The sequence below is a fragment of the Eublepharis macularius genome, chromosome 2 (assembly GCF_028583425.1).
Source record: "Eublepharis macularius isolate TG4126 chromosome 2, MPM_Emac_v1.0, whole genome shotgun sequence".
Taxonomy (NCBI): domain Eukaryota; kingdom Metazoa; phylum Chordata; class Lepidosauria; order Squamata; family Eublepharidae; genus Eublepharis; species Eublepharis macularius.
Window position 1 is genome coordinate 112,189,189 of NC_072791.1, and position 17,403 is coordinate 112,206,591.

Genomic DNA, 17,403 nt, shown 5'->3' on the forward strand with positions numbered 1-17,403 from the left:
GGGAAAAAAAATTGGCTCTTATCAGATTTGACCTCTGAAGAATTGCAGATTATTTTTTTCTGGCAAAATCTTTTGCCAAATGTGCTTTCTTGTTGGTTCATTCATGAAGTATACTATGACTTATATTTGATAATTTTTATCATTTCATGACAAAAACTCAGATGTTGGTTAGGATAAATGTCAGGCTAGAGAAGGAAGATAGTAGCTGCTGGGTCCCATTGGCAGAATTGTTTATTCTGTGTCATAGCCATTCCTAACACACCCCTTCTAGTGCTTCTTGTTTAGGAAAAGGAGAGGAAACAAAAAAGGAAAGTCTCTCTAAAGAAAAGAGAGACAAGGCTCAGCAGTATTGCTTCATTCTTATCCCTCCTCTTTCCCAGATGGCACACCAAAGAAAACACCTATCCCTCAACTATTTCAGCCACCGCACTCTTTAACACTCTGTTACCTGTGCTCATCCTGTAGTTCTCTTGCCCTATCACCCCTAACTTCTTTATCTTCCTGTTTTCCTCTTTTTGTTCTTCCATAATTTAAAAACAAACAGGAAAAATATGCTCTTATGTCAATCAGAGTTAAAACCCAGCCCTCACATCTCTTTCAAAACACTACACTCCAAGCCATAGAAAGAGCTAGGCCTTCCTAATGTACACATTGACTCAAGAAGTTACTTGGTCTGGATCAGCTAGATTCAGATCATATGCCTGGATCTATTTCTGGGAAGCAGTCCAGAAGGAGATCATTGTTGCCTTCTTTCTGGAACATACAGGAATTTACAAAAAATACTCGCTACAACTTGGGTCACAAGGAGAGCCAGTTTGGTGTAGTGGTTAAGAGCGTGGGACTCTAATCTGGAGAGCCGGGTTTGATTCTCCACTCCTCCACTTGAAGCCAGCTGGGTGACCTTGGGCTAGTCACAGCTCTCTGGAGCTCTCTCAGCCCCACTCACCTCACAGGGTGTTTGTTGTGGGGACAGTAACAACATACTTTGTAAACCTCTCGGAGTGGGCATTAAGTTGTCCTGAAGGGCGGTATATAAATCAAATGTTGTTCTTATTGTGTATGAAGGAACTCCATGCATGTGTCTTTTACAGTCTATAGCCATATTTCTAATCATATGACTGTATGGTTTAAACAATAGGACAAAATTGTTATCTTTTCCAGCATATTTGGGCTCTTCTATATCCATATTCACCTTTTCTATGTGGTCCAAGGATGTTGTTATTTCATAACCATCCTGCCCCATACAGTTCTTAAATACCAAAATTCTGATACTTGGCTTCACAGCAAGTTTTTTCATATATTTGAAAAGCACGGGCTTGACTTTTCTTCTCTTGACATCTCTAGGAAGGACTAGACCATTCAGTGTCCAAGTTGTGTTCTTCATTAACAACAGATGGTCTGGAAGAAAAAGGGTAAAGTCAATATTTGCCTTCAGAATTAACTGTGAACACATCATGCTCCCTTTCACTTACTACCTTAATAACACATTGGCTGGTATCCATATAAAAGCTGGTATTTTTGGAAAAACGACCCTATCTTCCCACAAACCGTGACATAAGCTGTAGCAAGCTGTCTCTACTGATAGCCCACATAAATCATCATTCCTGAAGGGAACAGATGTTCAGGGTATGAAAGAGTAATACCACAATTTAGTCATAATTAAAATTCACCTTAGCACATCTCTGTAAATGATCAGAGAGGAACATTTTACTTCTCATCTACAAAAATAAATGCTTTCCATCACCTTTGCTTATAAAAATTAATCCTAGTTCTTAACTTGCACCTGTCTTGATTCACACTGCTCAGAGTGCATCCCATAAATGTTCCATTTAACAGTTGGTTTCCTAATTTCCTAAAATCCGTTTGAAAGAATGACCCGCCTACATAACATCTCAGCAGAAATCTAGAATTTGAAGTGACGGATAGTTAAGTATTTAACTCGTAATATCACAACTAGTTCAGGAACTAATATGACTGACATCTGAGAAATAACTGTAAGAAATAAAATAAATGTATAAAGTTGCATACATGACCTGCAGCCTGATACAATTGTTTGAAACAGACTCAGGGAACAGCACAATGTGCTACAGCAGCCTATCCTGAAAGACATCCCCTTGACATGGCTGCTGTGCTCCACAAGACTACTGGTGTCAGTGCTGTCACTATTCCAACACATGAAACAAGGCCAGAGCATGGGGAAAGGGTGTTTACTAACTCCATTTCTGTCTGCAGTAGCAAGAAAACTAAATCAAACTTCTTGTATTCTCCATTTATCTTTAGATGCTGTTACCATTAACCCATCATCCAGATAGCTTCTTTGGGTGCACCAACAATAGGGTGGATCCTACCAGCTTTTCCTCTGGTTAAAGAGGGGGAAGGGCCAGTCATGCCCAATTTCCCTCATCATCGTAGCCCCATCTCACATAGCTTTTTGTCCTTGATCATCCCATAATTTCTGGCATACACTTTTTAAGGGGAAAAAAGGATACATACTCCTTCTTGCATGAACAGAAAAGCTGGTAGCATCTTTGGTCAAAGCCCATCATGACCAGTCATAAAAATATTATTCAAAACTCACAAACGTTCTACAAATATTTTAACTAAAAAAATATTTTAAAAGATTTGCAGGGCAGTGTGGAGAGCTGTTGTTCAGAAGGAAAAAGTGAGGAGCCCCTAGGAAAGGTCACCATTTTTAAATCCCATTTTGGGGGGTTCATTTCCTTTATTTAAAGCCTTATTTCACTAATCAAATTCATTATTAAATTTATTCATTTATCCAGATCCACAGAATGTTTCTATTGGAAGCACATTTCTAACTGTAAATCAAATTGGGTTAGACTTCTCAGGAATCATACTCTTTGTCATTAAAGCTGCAATTTCAAGGGGGAGGACAGAGTTTTTTCTTCAGTCATATTCCTACCAGAAAGTAAACTGCTTTTATTCTCACTACAGAAAACTTTCTTACACGCACCCTGTAAAGTGTTTATGCTTGTTTGATTGGTTGCAGTGCACATATTGTTGAGGGAAGACAGCAGATGCTATCTAACACTGGGGGGTGGGTGTTGCATTCCCCCACCCCAGTCTGTAGTGTTGCTTGTAAGCTAGAATCAGGGCTTTTTTTCAGGGGGAACGCTTGGGAATGGAGTTCCAGCACCTTGTGAAAATACTCGGCGATAGTGCTTGAAAAGAATATGATTTCAAAGAATCCCATGTGTTTCTTCCTTATTTTCCTCTTGAGAGTTCCGCCACCTCTTTTCCCAGAAAAAAAACCCTGGCTAGAATACAGCACCAGAAAACACAACAGTTTGATATTGTTAACTCAAGGGGGAGGGGCATGTTGACATCCACTTTCCATCAAGAATGAAAGTCAGAGAATTGTCACACAATCCTGTTACCTATATAGTGCTGTGCAGAAGAGCAGAAATGAAGTTAACCTCACCCAGCCCACTTTGCGACCCAGAGCACCTCCTTCCAAAAGAAGTCCAAGTATTATTGGCTCTTACAGATTGTCAAATATGGAATACTTGTTATAAGAATAAATCAGAGGATTCTGATTTTGATTAACTAGTGGGTGACTGCACATCCTTTGAAACTTCACAGAGGTGGGTATGGACCGAAAAATGGACCAAAATTTTACACAGACTGGGCCGGTTTGGCATTCATGAGCCAAGCGGGTTGTGGGACGCATCTTTTTTTCACAGATGCAATGAACTTTGGCTGGTCCATTGGTCTGTGAAACCAGACATCCCAGTGCCGAGCAATCAATTCCCTAGGCAATGTAGGATCCACCCGCAGACCTTCTGCTGCCCTTGAAGCACACCAATCTTACTCTGAAAATCTTGATAGGCAGCTCTGGCTGCCAACCAGAGAGCTCCCATTATTCTCTATGTGAGCATTTAGTATATAAGACACAGCGCAGAGCCACGGTTTCACTTTCCAGTTGGTTACCGGCTCGGAGGAACTGCTTGTTGCAGGACTTTTTTTCGGATTGCACCTGAGGGAGGCTTGTGGCTTTTGTTGCAGCAAGCTTATTGGGTTTCCTTGGCTGAGGGCTCATTCTTATTTCTCCTTTTATTTCTTTCAATTCATATGTGCTTGTGGGGTGGTGGGCTAGCCTAGGGCTGTGCCCCAACCCAGTCTCAGAGCTGCAGTCAGGCTCTGGGTGCAAGCTTACTGGGCTCCTTGAGGGCTCACTCTTCTGTCTCCTTTTTCCCATTCAATTCTTATTGGATTGTGGGGTGGTGGGCTAGCCCAGGGGGAAAAGTTCCCCATTGGTGGGAGGCTGGCACTTGTGTACTGGCTGAGATGATAGCCCTGGATGGACTACCTTTGTCCATGTTGGAGGGTGTGGGCTTTTTCCAGGTGCTGCATCATTTCACCCCCTGGTTTACAATAGCCTCACAGCAGACTATTGGCCGATGAGTCTTGCCTGCCCTCTACAACTGTGTGGCAGAGATGGTCAGGAACCAGTTGGCCAGAGTACAAGGGCAGACAATGCACTTCACAGCCGATCTATGGAGCAGCCATCATCACGACTACATCACCATCACTGCCCACTGGTAGTAACCAGAGGATCTCCAGAGCACCATGTGAAAATTCGGGCTCTGGAAGGAGGACCCACACCTGCCACCAGGCTACAGAGCAGTTCTGCTCCAGGCACAAGGGATGGACGCAGATCACATTGGGAAGAGCATTGCCGACATGATCAAGGGTGGACTGAGGGAGTGGGTGCCCCCGGCTGATGCTGTCCGTGGCTACATGGTCAGATGCAGGTAGAAACATGCTGGCAGACCTGAATGACGCATGCCTTGAGGGCATCATCTGCCTGGCACACAAGCTGCACCTGGTCAGGGGGGAAGCTCTTGGGTTGGGTAGCACCATCAAGCCAACCTGGGACCAGGGAACGTTAGAAACGCATGAGTTGTTGGACATCTTTTGTCATCTTGGCACCCACTTTCCCCGCAGCATTAAGTCTTCCTGCCCTCTGCACAAGAAGCAGGGGGAGAGGGGATCCTGAGCACCAGCTCTTCCAGGACATGCCCACCTGTTGGAACTCAACCTACCTGATGATAGCATGTCTGGTGGAGCAAAAACACATGTTGGAGGACATCATGACCTCTACACCCATTATTCATGCAGGAAGGGTGCTCAGCATCAGCTCCATGGACTGGCTAGTCCTCCCCCAAATGGTCCATGTCCTGAAGCCACTTCAGGACACCATCAACCTCCTCTGATCCTACAAGTCTAGCCTGGGGCAAGCCATCCCCCTAGTCAATTGTTTAGACCGGGCGCTGGCCAAAGAACTAGAGTAGGGGGAAGCTCTTCTCCCCAGTGTCAGGAACTTGGTAAAGAGGTTGCAGGTAGGTGTGGCTGCCCGCTTGCATCCTGTCTGCAAACAGTGGGGGTACAGAATGGCTTGTGTGTGCAACCCCTGTGTAAAGGGAGTAATCACTATGCACCAATGTGAGCTCCAGCGTTGGAAGAAGGAGCTCCACAGAGAGGTCCACAGGTTTCAGGAGAAAAGACGTGGCTGGAGGAGAGAGGCCACAGAAGAGAGGTTGTTGGCAGAGGAGCAGAGGAGGAGGACCCCAGTGTTCCAGGCCATGACTGCTCACCCAACCAGGACCACCTCCACTACTTGTCCTCGATATTGAACTGGGAGGTTGCTGTTTGGACTAGAAGGTCTGTATGGCTCCTTCCAACTCTGTGATTCTGTGATTCTGTGATCAGGAAGGAAAGGGTTGCCCTCACAGAGGACTCAGTGGAACTGATGGTGCGAGAGTATTTTGTCGAGTTTCCCCAAGTCCCCTGACTCCAATCCCCTGGAGTATTGGGCACGTAAAGCTGCAGTCTGGCTGGGCCTGTTGTCTGTGGCTATGAACTTCCTCTCCTGTCCCCCCATCAGTGTCCAGAGTGAGCGGGTATTCTCCCACCTGGGAGACATCCTCTGTCCCTTCTGCTTACACTTGGACCCAGCCATGGTGGATAAATTGGCCTTCATAAAACTTAACCTCCCCCTGCTGGGCTAACCCTCCCTTGACTTTGGGGTGGATACTTTGCTCTGAGCAACCCGAGTCTCTGTGCTGCTGCCGGCTCTGTCACCTATGGTCAGGCTCTGGACCATGTCAATTTCATTGTGGGCCACTGTCTTCCAACCCCTCCCATCTCTATGCACTGACAGCCGCATGGGTCAACTCTAGTGGGTTCCTCTGTCGAATCTCAGAAGAACCCATAGGTGCAAACACACCCGTGCAAGGGGAGATGCAACGTCCTTCCACAGGGGTACGCTGGCGGAAGGCCTCCCTTGCAGCTATCCTGTCGGTCAGGTGGGTTCTGGTGGTAGCATCCTGTGAGGAGGACTCACAGAACACTTAGTGCACTGGGAAAGCACCCCCCCAACCAGGGGATTTCAAGCTCCACTGTCACGTGCAAATGCGCCCCCTCTCCAAGGGAAACCAAACTCTCCCCCACAGGTAGGGAAGGCCTCCCTCATGGCCACCCTGTCGTAGAGGTGGGTTCAGGTGGTCACCACTATCACATCAAAAGGATAGTCTGTTCTTTCTGAATTTGGTGGCTCCTCCATCCATCCACGTCTCAGCCATCCCATAGGGGAGATGGCTTCTTGGTTGCTGTCACCGCTCTTTCTAAGAGGGGGCAGTCTTCAGTTTCTGTCCTCTCTCCTTTCCTATGGGGGGGGCACCTCCTGCAAGTGGACCTTTAACTGCATTTCACAAGGATGGGGAAGGCTTCCATTGTGGCCACCACATCGGCAAAGTGTCTTTGGTCAGGATCTGACCCCTCCCCAGGCTCTCTGTCACTGCCAGGCTCACTTGGCAACAGTCAAGCTCAAGACCACCCCCACTTCCTCATGGAGGAATGCCATGTTAGTCTGTCTACAGCGGTAGAGAAGAGAAAGGAACCTGAGGGTCATTTCAATCAACTTGTCCATGAGTCAGCTGGGGAAAGGCATCTCTGGCATCCACCCAGTGGGTGATATGGTTTCTTCTTCTGGGTGCTGTGTTGCAGATTCTACCCAGGGTCTGTTTGTACAGAAATGGGTTCTCCGACCACCCCATCGGTGAGGTGTCTCTTGCCAGCAGAAATGCACCCATGACAGGTGTGAAAGCCCCCACCCATAAGAGGAACAGAACTCTCTTTCACCCATGGGTGGGGTGGAGAAGGTGCATTTTGTGGCCCCTTCATTGGGGAGGTAGGTTCTGCTTCCCTAGAAGTGTGGAAGGATCCCCTCACGGCTACTCTATGGGTGTGGTGGTGCCAGATTTAGGGGACAAGTTTCTTGGTGTTCCTGTTGTTTTTGGCACTCCAACCCCCCCCCCCGACACACACACACACAGGATTCCTTCACCTCCGTGGGAAAGAATGGAGGCAGACTGTGGACCATCTCCCAAGTCCGCAAGGCAGATGGATTCTGGGGCTGGGGGACAGTTCTTATGGAGTAGCTCTGCATCCTGGTTGAGTGGAGTAGGCATTTGTCACTGTCGCCACATCATGGATGTGGAATTTGTCGGCAGCCACTGCTCCTCAGCACGAGGGACGGCCTTTTGACTTGTTCCATTCCTTGGTATGGAAGTGCCCCTTCTCCTCAAGGGGACTTTGAATCTCCTTCCCTGAAGGTTGGGAGAAGGCATCCATTTCATTCCATCATGGCCATTCTGTTTGCAAGGTGCATAAGGTGAAAAGACTTCCCCTTATGTCTGCTGCCCTTGCCCATGGATACAGGAAGGCCTGTTGTCATTGCTCCATTGGGCATGCACTGCCTCAGAGAATGTTAGGGAGACATAGGTGGGGAAGGCATCCATCTGTCCATTCATCCATTCCCTTCACGTCCCCAGAAGAGGGGGAAATGGCCCTCTGCAAGGGAGACTTGCAGTAGCCTAGTCCAAAGGTGGAGAAGACATCCATCCACTTGTTCCTTTCCGCTCCATTGGAGAGGTGGGTTCTTCGGACAGTTGGTGCAAATAAATAAAATTACTTTTTTTTTTGAAGAACCTGTCTTGTCGGTTTCTTTGGGGAGGGGACCCTGTAAAATTGATAGAAATCTCGCTTGTTACCCCTCTTACGTAGCCTTCTCCCAGCTGCTAATTCCCCCTACTTGCAAGGAGACCAATTCCAGTAACACTATCGGAGTTATTGCTAGTCAAAGTCCCAAGAGGAGGGGAAGAACATTCAGCATCCATTAAGGAGTTTGGGTTGGATGGCTGTGGGAACAAGTTGGTTCCTTTATAGAATTAGGGATTGATTTTCTTATAGGCCATTCTCTTCCATTACCTGTCACAGAAGGCTGATTAACACTCCTTTTTACAATAAGTGGCTTAACCGTCATATCACGAAACATCTGAACAGGAGTGATTTGGTGGGACAGTAGAAAGTTTTTCATTTTAGTAATATTAAGGGGAGAGTAGATTGTTTAAAAGTCAAAAGCACCCTCGTAACTGCTTTCCATGGTCAAAGATCCAGAGGAGTTAGCCATGTTAGTCTGTAGTAGCAAAATAGTAAAGAGTCCAGTAGCACCTTTAAGACTAACCAACTTTATTATTATTATTATTTTGAATAATATTTATTGATTTTTTAGGTATACATTTCAAATAATAAAGAAAAGAACAGATTCGGTTTCGTTTTCCCGGCCATGTCGGATGCTCCTCTCCGCAGGTCCGGGAGGAAGCGTCCGAGCAGCCTGACCGGGTGGTTGACCTGCAAGGGTTAACCCCCAGGATTCCCAGTCAAGGGGTCAGGGTCCGGAGCGCTGCGGGCAGAGCCCCCTGAAGTCGATGCAGGGGGTAAATTGCCCGTTTGCTCCTATGGAGGCCGGCAGACTTGCGCAGCACATCGCGTGCTGCCGGGCCATGGAGAATGGCAACAAGCAGATTTAAGGTGAAAACCTGTAAGTAAGCAAATCCCTTCTGTTATTTCAAGCGTATGCGAAAAATTGGTGGGAGTTGAAGCTAAGAAGGTCTAGATATCTTCCCCTTCACTGAGTTTCGGAACTTAGTTGGCAGACTCCCCCCTCCCCCTAAGATGGCGACGAAAAAGCAGAGCCCTGCTGTGAGCAAATCGGTTTTGGCGACATTACAGGGGAAGGGAGAAACTCTTGAAGAGGTGGTTAAACGGTCGGTCGTTGAAGCTATGAATCCCTTTGTTGATAAGCTAAATGAAATCGGACAAAGGGTCGGCTCAGTTGAGAATGAAGTGAAAACCATTAAAGATGCAGCGTTGGGGCAGAGCAATTTGCTCGGGAAAATGCTGTACTCATGAAAGCAACAAACAAAGAAGCGAAGCTTTTGGAGAATCAACTGATAGGACTACAAGTGGATCATGCTCAGACGGTATTGCGTCTTCGGAATGTGAAGGAGGAGGAAAGTGAAAACTTAAAGGATTTGGTGTCAGAACTTTTGGCATCATCCGCAAAGGCAACTAAAGAAGAGTTAAAAAGCAATATTTTGGAAGTCCATCGGACATCTTCAAAATATGCAACGAAGCGATTCGGTTTCGTTTTCTCCGCCATGTCGGACACTCCTCTCCGCGGGTCCGGGAGGAAGCGCCCGAGCAGCCTGACCTGCAAAGGTTAGCCCCCAAGACTCCCAGTGAGGGTGTCAGGGTCCGGAGCACGACGGGAAGAACCCCCCCCCCCGAAATCGATGGGGGGGTAAATTGCCTGTTTGCTCCCATGGAGGCCGGCAGACTTGCGCAGCACTTTGTGTGCTGCCGGGCCATGGAGAACGGCAAAAAGCAGATCTAAGGTGAAAACCTGTAAGTAGCTAATCCCTTCTGTTACTACAAGCGTATGCGAAGGATTGGTGGGATTTGAAGCTAAGAAGTCTCGGATTTCTTCCCCCTCACTGAGTTTCGAAACTTGGCTGGCAGATTCCCCCCCCCCTAAGATGGCGACGAAAAAGCAGAGCCCCGCTATGGGCAAATCTATCTCGGCTGCTTTGCAGGGGAAAGGAGAGTCTCTGGAGGAGCTAGTAAAGCGGTTGGTCGTCGAAGCAATAAAGCCCTTTGTTGACAAGTTAAACGAAACTGATCAAAGGGTTGGCTTAATTGAGAGTGAAGTGAAAACCATTAAGGAAGCAGCAGGGGGGGCGGAAAAGTCTGCTCGGGAAAACGCAGCACTCATGAGGGCAACAAATAAAGACTTAAAGCTGTTGGAGAACCAACTGATCGGGTTGCAAGTGGACTGTGCGCAGACAATATTGCGGCTCCAGAATGTGAAGGAAGAGGAAAATGGGAATTTAAAGGATTTGGTGTCGGAACTTTTGGCGATCCCCGCGAAGGCAACTAAAGAAGAGTTAAAAAGTGCCATTTTGGAAGTCCGTCGGGCTTCTTCAAAATATGCAACGAAGCGTCAGCTGCTGCGCGAGATTATTATAGACTTTTCATCTAAGAAGATCCGGGACACCTCAACCTGGTGGTAGAAAGGCTAAACTCTCCTAATCAGTTATGAAAGAGTTATGCTTTCATTTGAAAGTTACACCTGCCCATCTCTGATTTTAGCCCAGAAATCCAACTTGAGACTTAAGGGGATTTTTCCAACAAGAGTTTTTATCAATACGAAAATTACTAATTTCTTTCCAAAATTTGGTCAGCCTATAGTACATAAATTGACAGATAATTCCTCAGAAGAAACGACAGAGGAGGCCAAACAGGATTTAATAATCTTCTATGAGGCGCCTGAATTAATCACTGCGGATGAGGTATTGGAACATCTACTGCCTGAAGTAGAGGCCTCCCAATGCAATAATTCAATAGAGACAGACCTCATAAGCTCCTTTGAAAGTCTCCCTCAAGAGGCCCAATTGAGGATTACAAATAGGATGAAGGTTTTGAGAATGAAATTGCTGAAAACAAAAGCTTTTCTGCCTATACAAGTTGTGCCAGTAACTGCTGTTGTTAAAAGGAACTCTACAACAACTACTTCATCAGATAATTTGTTCTTAACATCTAAAATATCAGCTGATAGGGAGCTCCTTCTTGTGAAAAGTTCACCCAGGAGTCAACAGCAGTCCAAACTACGAGAGCACCATTCTTTAATAGCAAATAATAAGCCTGAGAAAACTAAGGTTTCCCCACCAATGGTGATGACTAGGAACAATGGATGTATTTTTGTGGATAGGGAGGGGGATTTGAACATTATATTGCCAACAGCATGATTAGATAACTCAGTTCCTCATAACGCACAGATTATGCCCATTAGCAGCCAGATCTTTTCATTACTATTGTGGAATCTAAGGGGGTGATACTGTAGAATAAAAGAGGGCAACACAATTGATTTTATCTCTAAAATTGACATAATTCTTGGACAGGAAACCTGGTGTACAGAGGAGCTGTCACTGAATTGCTCCAATTCATTTGTCTTATCAGCAGAGGCATCTTTGCAAGGTAGAGCCAAAAGAGGGCTCTGCATTTTAATCGCCACCTCACTGAAAATAATAATGATAGTGGAGCTCCCCCCAGTATGATCATTTTGCTATGGCTCTGCTACTTTAGTGTAAAAACATGTTCTGGCTAATTGTAAATGTCTACTTGCCCCCTGCTAGAACTAACGAGCAAATCCAGGCAATTTTGCTTGGGCTTGAATCCTACTTACAGCATTTAGTATCGATTTACCCTACGACTTACGTTATTGTAGGAGGTGATTTTAATGCCCGAATTGGTTTTGATTATCAGAACCATTCTGATAATAGTTCATATGTCAAGAACAACTATTGCCCATTCAGGGTCAATAGCACAGCTTTACTCCTAAATAGGCTCTCAAAAGCAACAAAGGTCAACTTTGTGGGTCATTTGTTAAGTCAAATAATAAGTAGAATCAATCTTCATGTATTGAATGGGTCCCTCCCAAATGACCACCTCACTGAATTTACATACTGGTTGGGTGATAGGGTGAGCATTATCGACTATATTATGGTTTCTGAAGATATGGTCTAATATAGAGAGTTTTTTGAGGTGACTTCATATTGTGAAAGTGACCATTTACTTCTTGTTCTAAAAACAGACACGCAAAAGGCAGATCTGTACATAGATAAACCTTTTAACTCCTATTTAGGAATTGCAGAAGGTGACAAATACTGTTGACCCAGATGGAAAGACTCATTGGACAAGACTCTGGCCAAAACTCAGCAATCAGAGGCTGTAATGGACATCTCTCATAGACTAGTAGCAGCAGACAATATAGAATCCTGCCTTGGGTAATATGAGCTAATTCTGGGAGAACTTCAAAACATTTTGAAAATTTCTAAATCTGGACCCCAGAGACTTGGGTCAGATACTCATAGATCTTGGTTTCATAAGGAGTGCAGGAATACAAAGAAATCTCTTAATGTGAATTATGCTAGATACAGGCTCAATCCAGAGGCAGTATCCTTGTTGGCTTTGAAATGCCAAAAAGCCCAGTATAAGGCCCTCATTAGAAGGAAGAAACAGGAATCTATCTGGTTAGCCTGGGATGAACTTAGAAAGGCAGTAAGGCAGAAGAAAGCCTTATTTTGGAGATTGGTTTCGGATCTTCCAGGTAGTCCTCCAACTATTACAAATAACTCCATCTTAGCTGGTACCTGGGAGAACTATTATAAGAGCCTGCATAGGGATATAACTATAAGAAATTCTGTTTCTGTTGATGTTAACAGTTTACCAAATTGGCCCCCTGTGGATACTAAGGAGGTGAAACGGCTCACTGATACTTTGAAGTATGGGAAAATTTAATTTAATTTATTCAATTTATAGTCCACCCTCCCCACACCAGTGGGCTCAGGGCGGATCACAACAAAGCTTAAAAACACACTACACAATTAATCAGCATTACCATTAAAAACATAAAATAGTACATATTCATTTAAAAAATACTACATTCATTTAAAAATACTACATCTATATAAGTATAAAAACAAAAAACATAGCAGCACATAATTTAGATGCTCACCTTTCACCATCTATAGAGCATTTTTCAGCAAAATATGTGAGAGATGGATGGTGACATTGAACAGGAGGGCATATAGTTTAACCCCCCACTAGGGGGGCACCACCTAGCATCAACCATATGCCTGGCGGAACAGCTCTGTCTCGCAGGCCCGGCGAAATGCTAACAGATCCTGCTGGGACCTGGTCTCGTAAGACAGAGAGTTCCACCAGGCTGGGGCCAGGGCCGAAAAAGCCGAAAACAGGCCAGCTTTAGGGAGGGTTGTTCCACTCTAGATCAATGTATGTTATTAGATCCTTTGTTCGCAAAATATTCCTCCAATTCAAGTGTGTTTCTTTTTACTGCTGTTCTGAACCTGAAATCAGCCTTTGACTCAGTATCCAGAGTTATTTTATGGGATAAACTAAGGACCACAAGTATCGATAGATGTTTACTTTTTTTAAATTCAGGTTCTACATAACCATACATCTATATGGGTCAGGTATACTTCTCAAGGTCATCTCACAGAAAACCTATAGTGAGAATTGGTTCAATTTAAAATCAACAGCAAGTTTCTGTTGATGTTGAATCTGAGGTTTACTCTCTGTAACGTGCCTAATTCCCTGAAACAAGAAAATTACGTACCTTGCCATAATCTGTTTACACGATACACTTGTAGAGCAGTGTGTTAAACTATAAACTGCATTACGAAATAGTGAACATTACAATCATTACAATCTGTCAGGCCGTAGGTCGTAGCTGTCATGCACGAGAGCTGTCATGCACTTTGAATGAAGCACCTTCCCTTGGTGTCAGATGAAGAAGGGTGGGATTGAGCATCACCCTATTCCACCTCTTTTCCCCTTCCTGAAATGGGAGTTGGAGCTGGTCTAACCTCCTCAGCCTTCTCCTTCAAGACGTTGTAAGGTCCTAACATTCTATATGGGGTACAGCCAAACTTGTGAGGGACCAATAGCACCTTGTGAGCAATCTCTTCTCCCCTTCCCAGCCTCTTGGGTGGAGCTTATAGACCACTCAATTTCAGATGGCCCACTGTCAAAAGTCCAGCTATTACTGACTGGCTGACTCTTAAAGAGCCAGCCACCCTTCACAGAATGTGTCCATTCAGGGCCGGTGCCACGATTGAGGCGATGAGGTAGGTGCAGCAGGTGCTGGGGCACCGGACAGGGTGCCGGGGGTGGAGGCATGTGCCATGGAGCTGGCATGGCTGCCCCGTGCCACCAGCAGCAGCCAGCCCCGCACCACCACTGCCACCACACGTCCCCAGCGAGATGCAGCAGCCATGGGCCAGGCACGGCAGGTATCTGGGGCAGTGTGCAGAGCGCGGGCAGCCTCTATGTGCCACCCCAGCTACCTGCCGGCCAATGGGCCTGGCTTTGCTGCCTGATGATGTCATCACATGGTGACATCATCATGCTGGCGGGGGCAGGCATGAGCACTATGGGCAGCCACGGGTGCCAGAAGCCCTGGCGCCGCACCTGAGTCCATGGCCTCCTGGGCTTGCAGGATGGTGAGATGCAGAACCAAACAGCATTTGTAACAAATTACAACATGGTGGGAGTGAGGCAATAAGGGAAGCTTGAGCTAAAATTAGAGCATATGAAATGCTTTTTGAAGTATGTCCATGTGGAAAGGAAAAGATTAATGGCCTACAAAATTACTACAGAATTATGGTGAACAACATCGGATGGACTAAGGCAAAACATATAATAGCTGTTGTTCTCCACCACAAGATGAAGCCGATTACATTTATCAAGACAGCATTACATTTATGGAAATGAAGAACACTGCAAATCAAGTTAGGATAAAACAATGATAGACTTAAAAATCAGTAACCCAATGTAGTGTGTAAGTAGTTTTGTTTAAGCTAGTATTTAAAATTAAATTTAACATGAGTTTCATTGAGCTGTGATTAGTTTTTCTCTGCTGCTGGGAAAACACTACAGATTCGATTATTGTTATTATTGTTACCAGTAAAGCTGATGTTTTAAATTGTATATTTGAATTTCTAATTGTAACTTCCTATTTTGAGAACTCTTGTGGATTGAAAAGGGGATACATTTTCAAATAACGACAAAATCTTGTTATAACTTATGCAAAATTATATATAACTTAGGCAAAAATTATATACTTTCTACAGCTTATGGTATGCATGCACGCATGTGTTTTTAAATTAATTAATAGGGAAAGTGAAAAATCAGTGATAAAATATGTTTAGCACCAAGTTCATTAAGCTGATGCATTTTTTGAAAAATAAAATATGACAGTGTGTTTAATTTTCAATGTGATTATGAGAAAAAGTGTTATACTGTTGTTTAGAATGCTGCTTAGAATTGAAAAAATTCCAAATTTGTCAATAATTAGAATAGTGAGAATCTATCATTTCACTGACACTTGCGCCTTCCAGAAGAGGTAGCCTGTTTTAGCTTTGCACATATTCTTGTCAATCAAAAACTGCCAGCACAAATTATTTCATTTTGGGAAATCACTTGAGATTTCTCAAAAAGTCTCTCCTCCTTTAAAAAAAAAGATTTTGAAATATAGCTTCACCCTTTTGTATATTTTTATGTATATATAACGTTCATAACGTGCCCCTTCTCTTAACAAATGGATAGCTGATAACCAGCACAGGGAAATTCTAACTGAACTGCAGCAAGTTAATTTGGAAAAGAAAATGTAATGGCAACAGGATTTACAGTATGTTGTTATAAGGTTCTATATTGATATTGCCCCTAAGAGAGAGATGAAGGTCATAAAGCTTTGCAAAATACAAGTCCTGGAGATTGGCCAAGTAGCTAGGGAGGAAGGGACTAAAGAAAGGGAATAAAGAAAACAAGAAGGCAGAAGGGCCTTATTATAGTTAGGAGTACTGGTTTCCTCATTTTTCTTTCCCAAGTTTAGCCAGCCTTTTCAAATGCCTGGAACAATTTTTGATGTAACTTAAAACAATCAAAACAATTTTGATGTAAATTTTTTGTTGGTTTTATTGTAATTAACAGAGAAGGTTCTCTGCATTACGAACTTCAAAAACCCACGAAAATGGCAATCGTGCGATCGTGATCTGGCGGTTCATTATCGGCCATGGCCAATGAACCAGAGGTCGGAAGAGGCCTGGTTCGGTGCATTCGGCTGTGGTTTGGGAAGCCAGACACTCAGGCGTCAGCAATCAATTCCCCTGGCAACAGAGCCGGGGGAATGCCTGAACTCTGTTTGCGATCTTTCTGTCGCCCTGGAAACCCGAATGGAAGCCCAGCTTACCTTGATCGGCAGGTCTACCCTCCAACCACGGAGCTGCAAAGCAGTTACAAGTTGGGAGAAGACACCCAGGGGAGGGAGGAGGAAGGGGGTTTCCTGTAGCCACGGGCACTCCAATCTCATCCCTGCAAACCCTGATAGGCAGCTCTGATGGCCAAACACAGTCCTCCTGCATTGCTCAATGGGACCTGCGCTTATAAATAGCCGTGGGCTCCCAGACTGGGTTTCACTTTCAGTGAGCAGTGGAGTGGGACAGAGCTCTTGCTTGCCACTTGCTAGCCTTTGGGGAGAGAGACTAATTCAGCTTGGATTTGGGGGATAGGGATCTATCTCCTCTGGTTCCAGGGCTGCTGCCAGGCCCTGGGGCCAAGCTAGGTGGGCACCTTGGCTGAAGGCTCACGTAAGTGCCTGATCTGTTCAGGTCTATGGGAGTGGTGGGCTAGGGCTCTAGTCCCTCCCTCCCTCTGGTGCCAGGGCTGCTGCCAGGCCCTGAGGCCAACCTCAGTGGGCACCTGGGCTGAGGGCTCACCAAATGATTCTTATTATTATCACAATCCTAATCATTTTAATTAGGATTCTTATTATTACTATTATTATTCTTAGTCTCTGTGCCTGTTCTGCCCAGGCATCTTGTTGTGCTGGGCTATGGCTGTAGCCCCAGCCTCTGGTTCCAATGCTGCTGCCAGGCCCTGGGGCCAAGCTCAGTGGGCACCTCAGCTGGGGGCTCACACAGTGTTATTAGTGCCTGATCTGTTCAGATCTGTGGGAGTGTTGGGCTGGGGCTCTAGTCCCACCCTCCCTCTGGTGCCAGGGCTGCTACCACGCCCTGGGGCGAAGCTCAGTAGGCACCTCAGCTGAGGGCTCACATTGATTATTATTAATCAGTGCCTGATTGGGATAGGTCTGTGGGAGTGGTGGGCTAGGGCTCTAGCCCCTCCCTCCCTCTGGTGCCAGGGCTGCTGCCAGGCCCAGGGGCCAAGTTCGGCGGGCACTGCGGTGGAGGGCACACAGAGTAATCTCCTTTCCTGTCCTCCTTAATTCTAGTTTGGTGGCACCATGAGTCTTCCTCTTGTGTTGGCTGCCAAGGGTGGTTGGGGGGTGAAGTGCAATGGCAGTCCTCCTGGTTCAGTTGTGGAAAGCAGTATTGGGTGTGGCTCGGGGGCCGCAGAGAGTCCTCCTGCTCCCCCCAATTCACCTATCTAGGCTGTGGAGGA

The 17,403-nt window shown here is 45.5% G+C and overlaps 1 protein-coding gene across 1 annotated transcript in view; it reads right to left on the reverse strand.

Annotated features, from left to right (window-relative positions):
- The window catches only part of DCDC1 (doublecortin domain containing 1), an 807,587-nt gene that overhangs the window by 683,332 nt on the left and 106,852 nt on the right, over positions 1-17,403 (reverse strand). Inside the window, exon 6 of the mRNA XM_054969981.1 lies at positions 1,193-1,398. Coding sequence (XP_054825956.1) covers positions 1,193-1,398 — 206 coding nt within the window. The remainder of the gene's footprint in view (positions 1-1,192; positions 1,399-17,403) is intronic.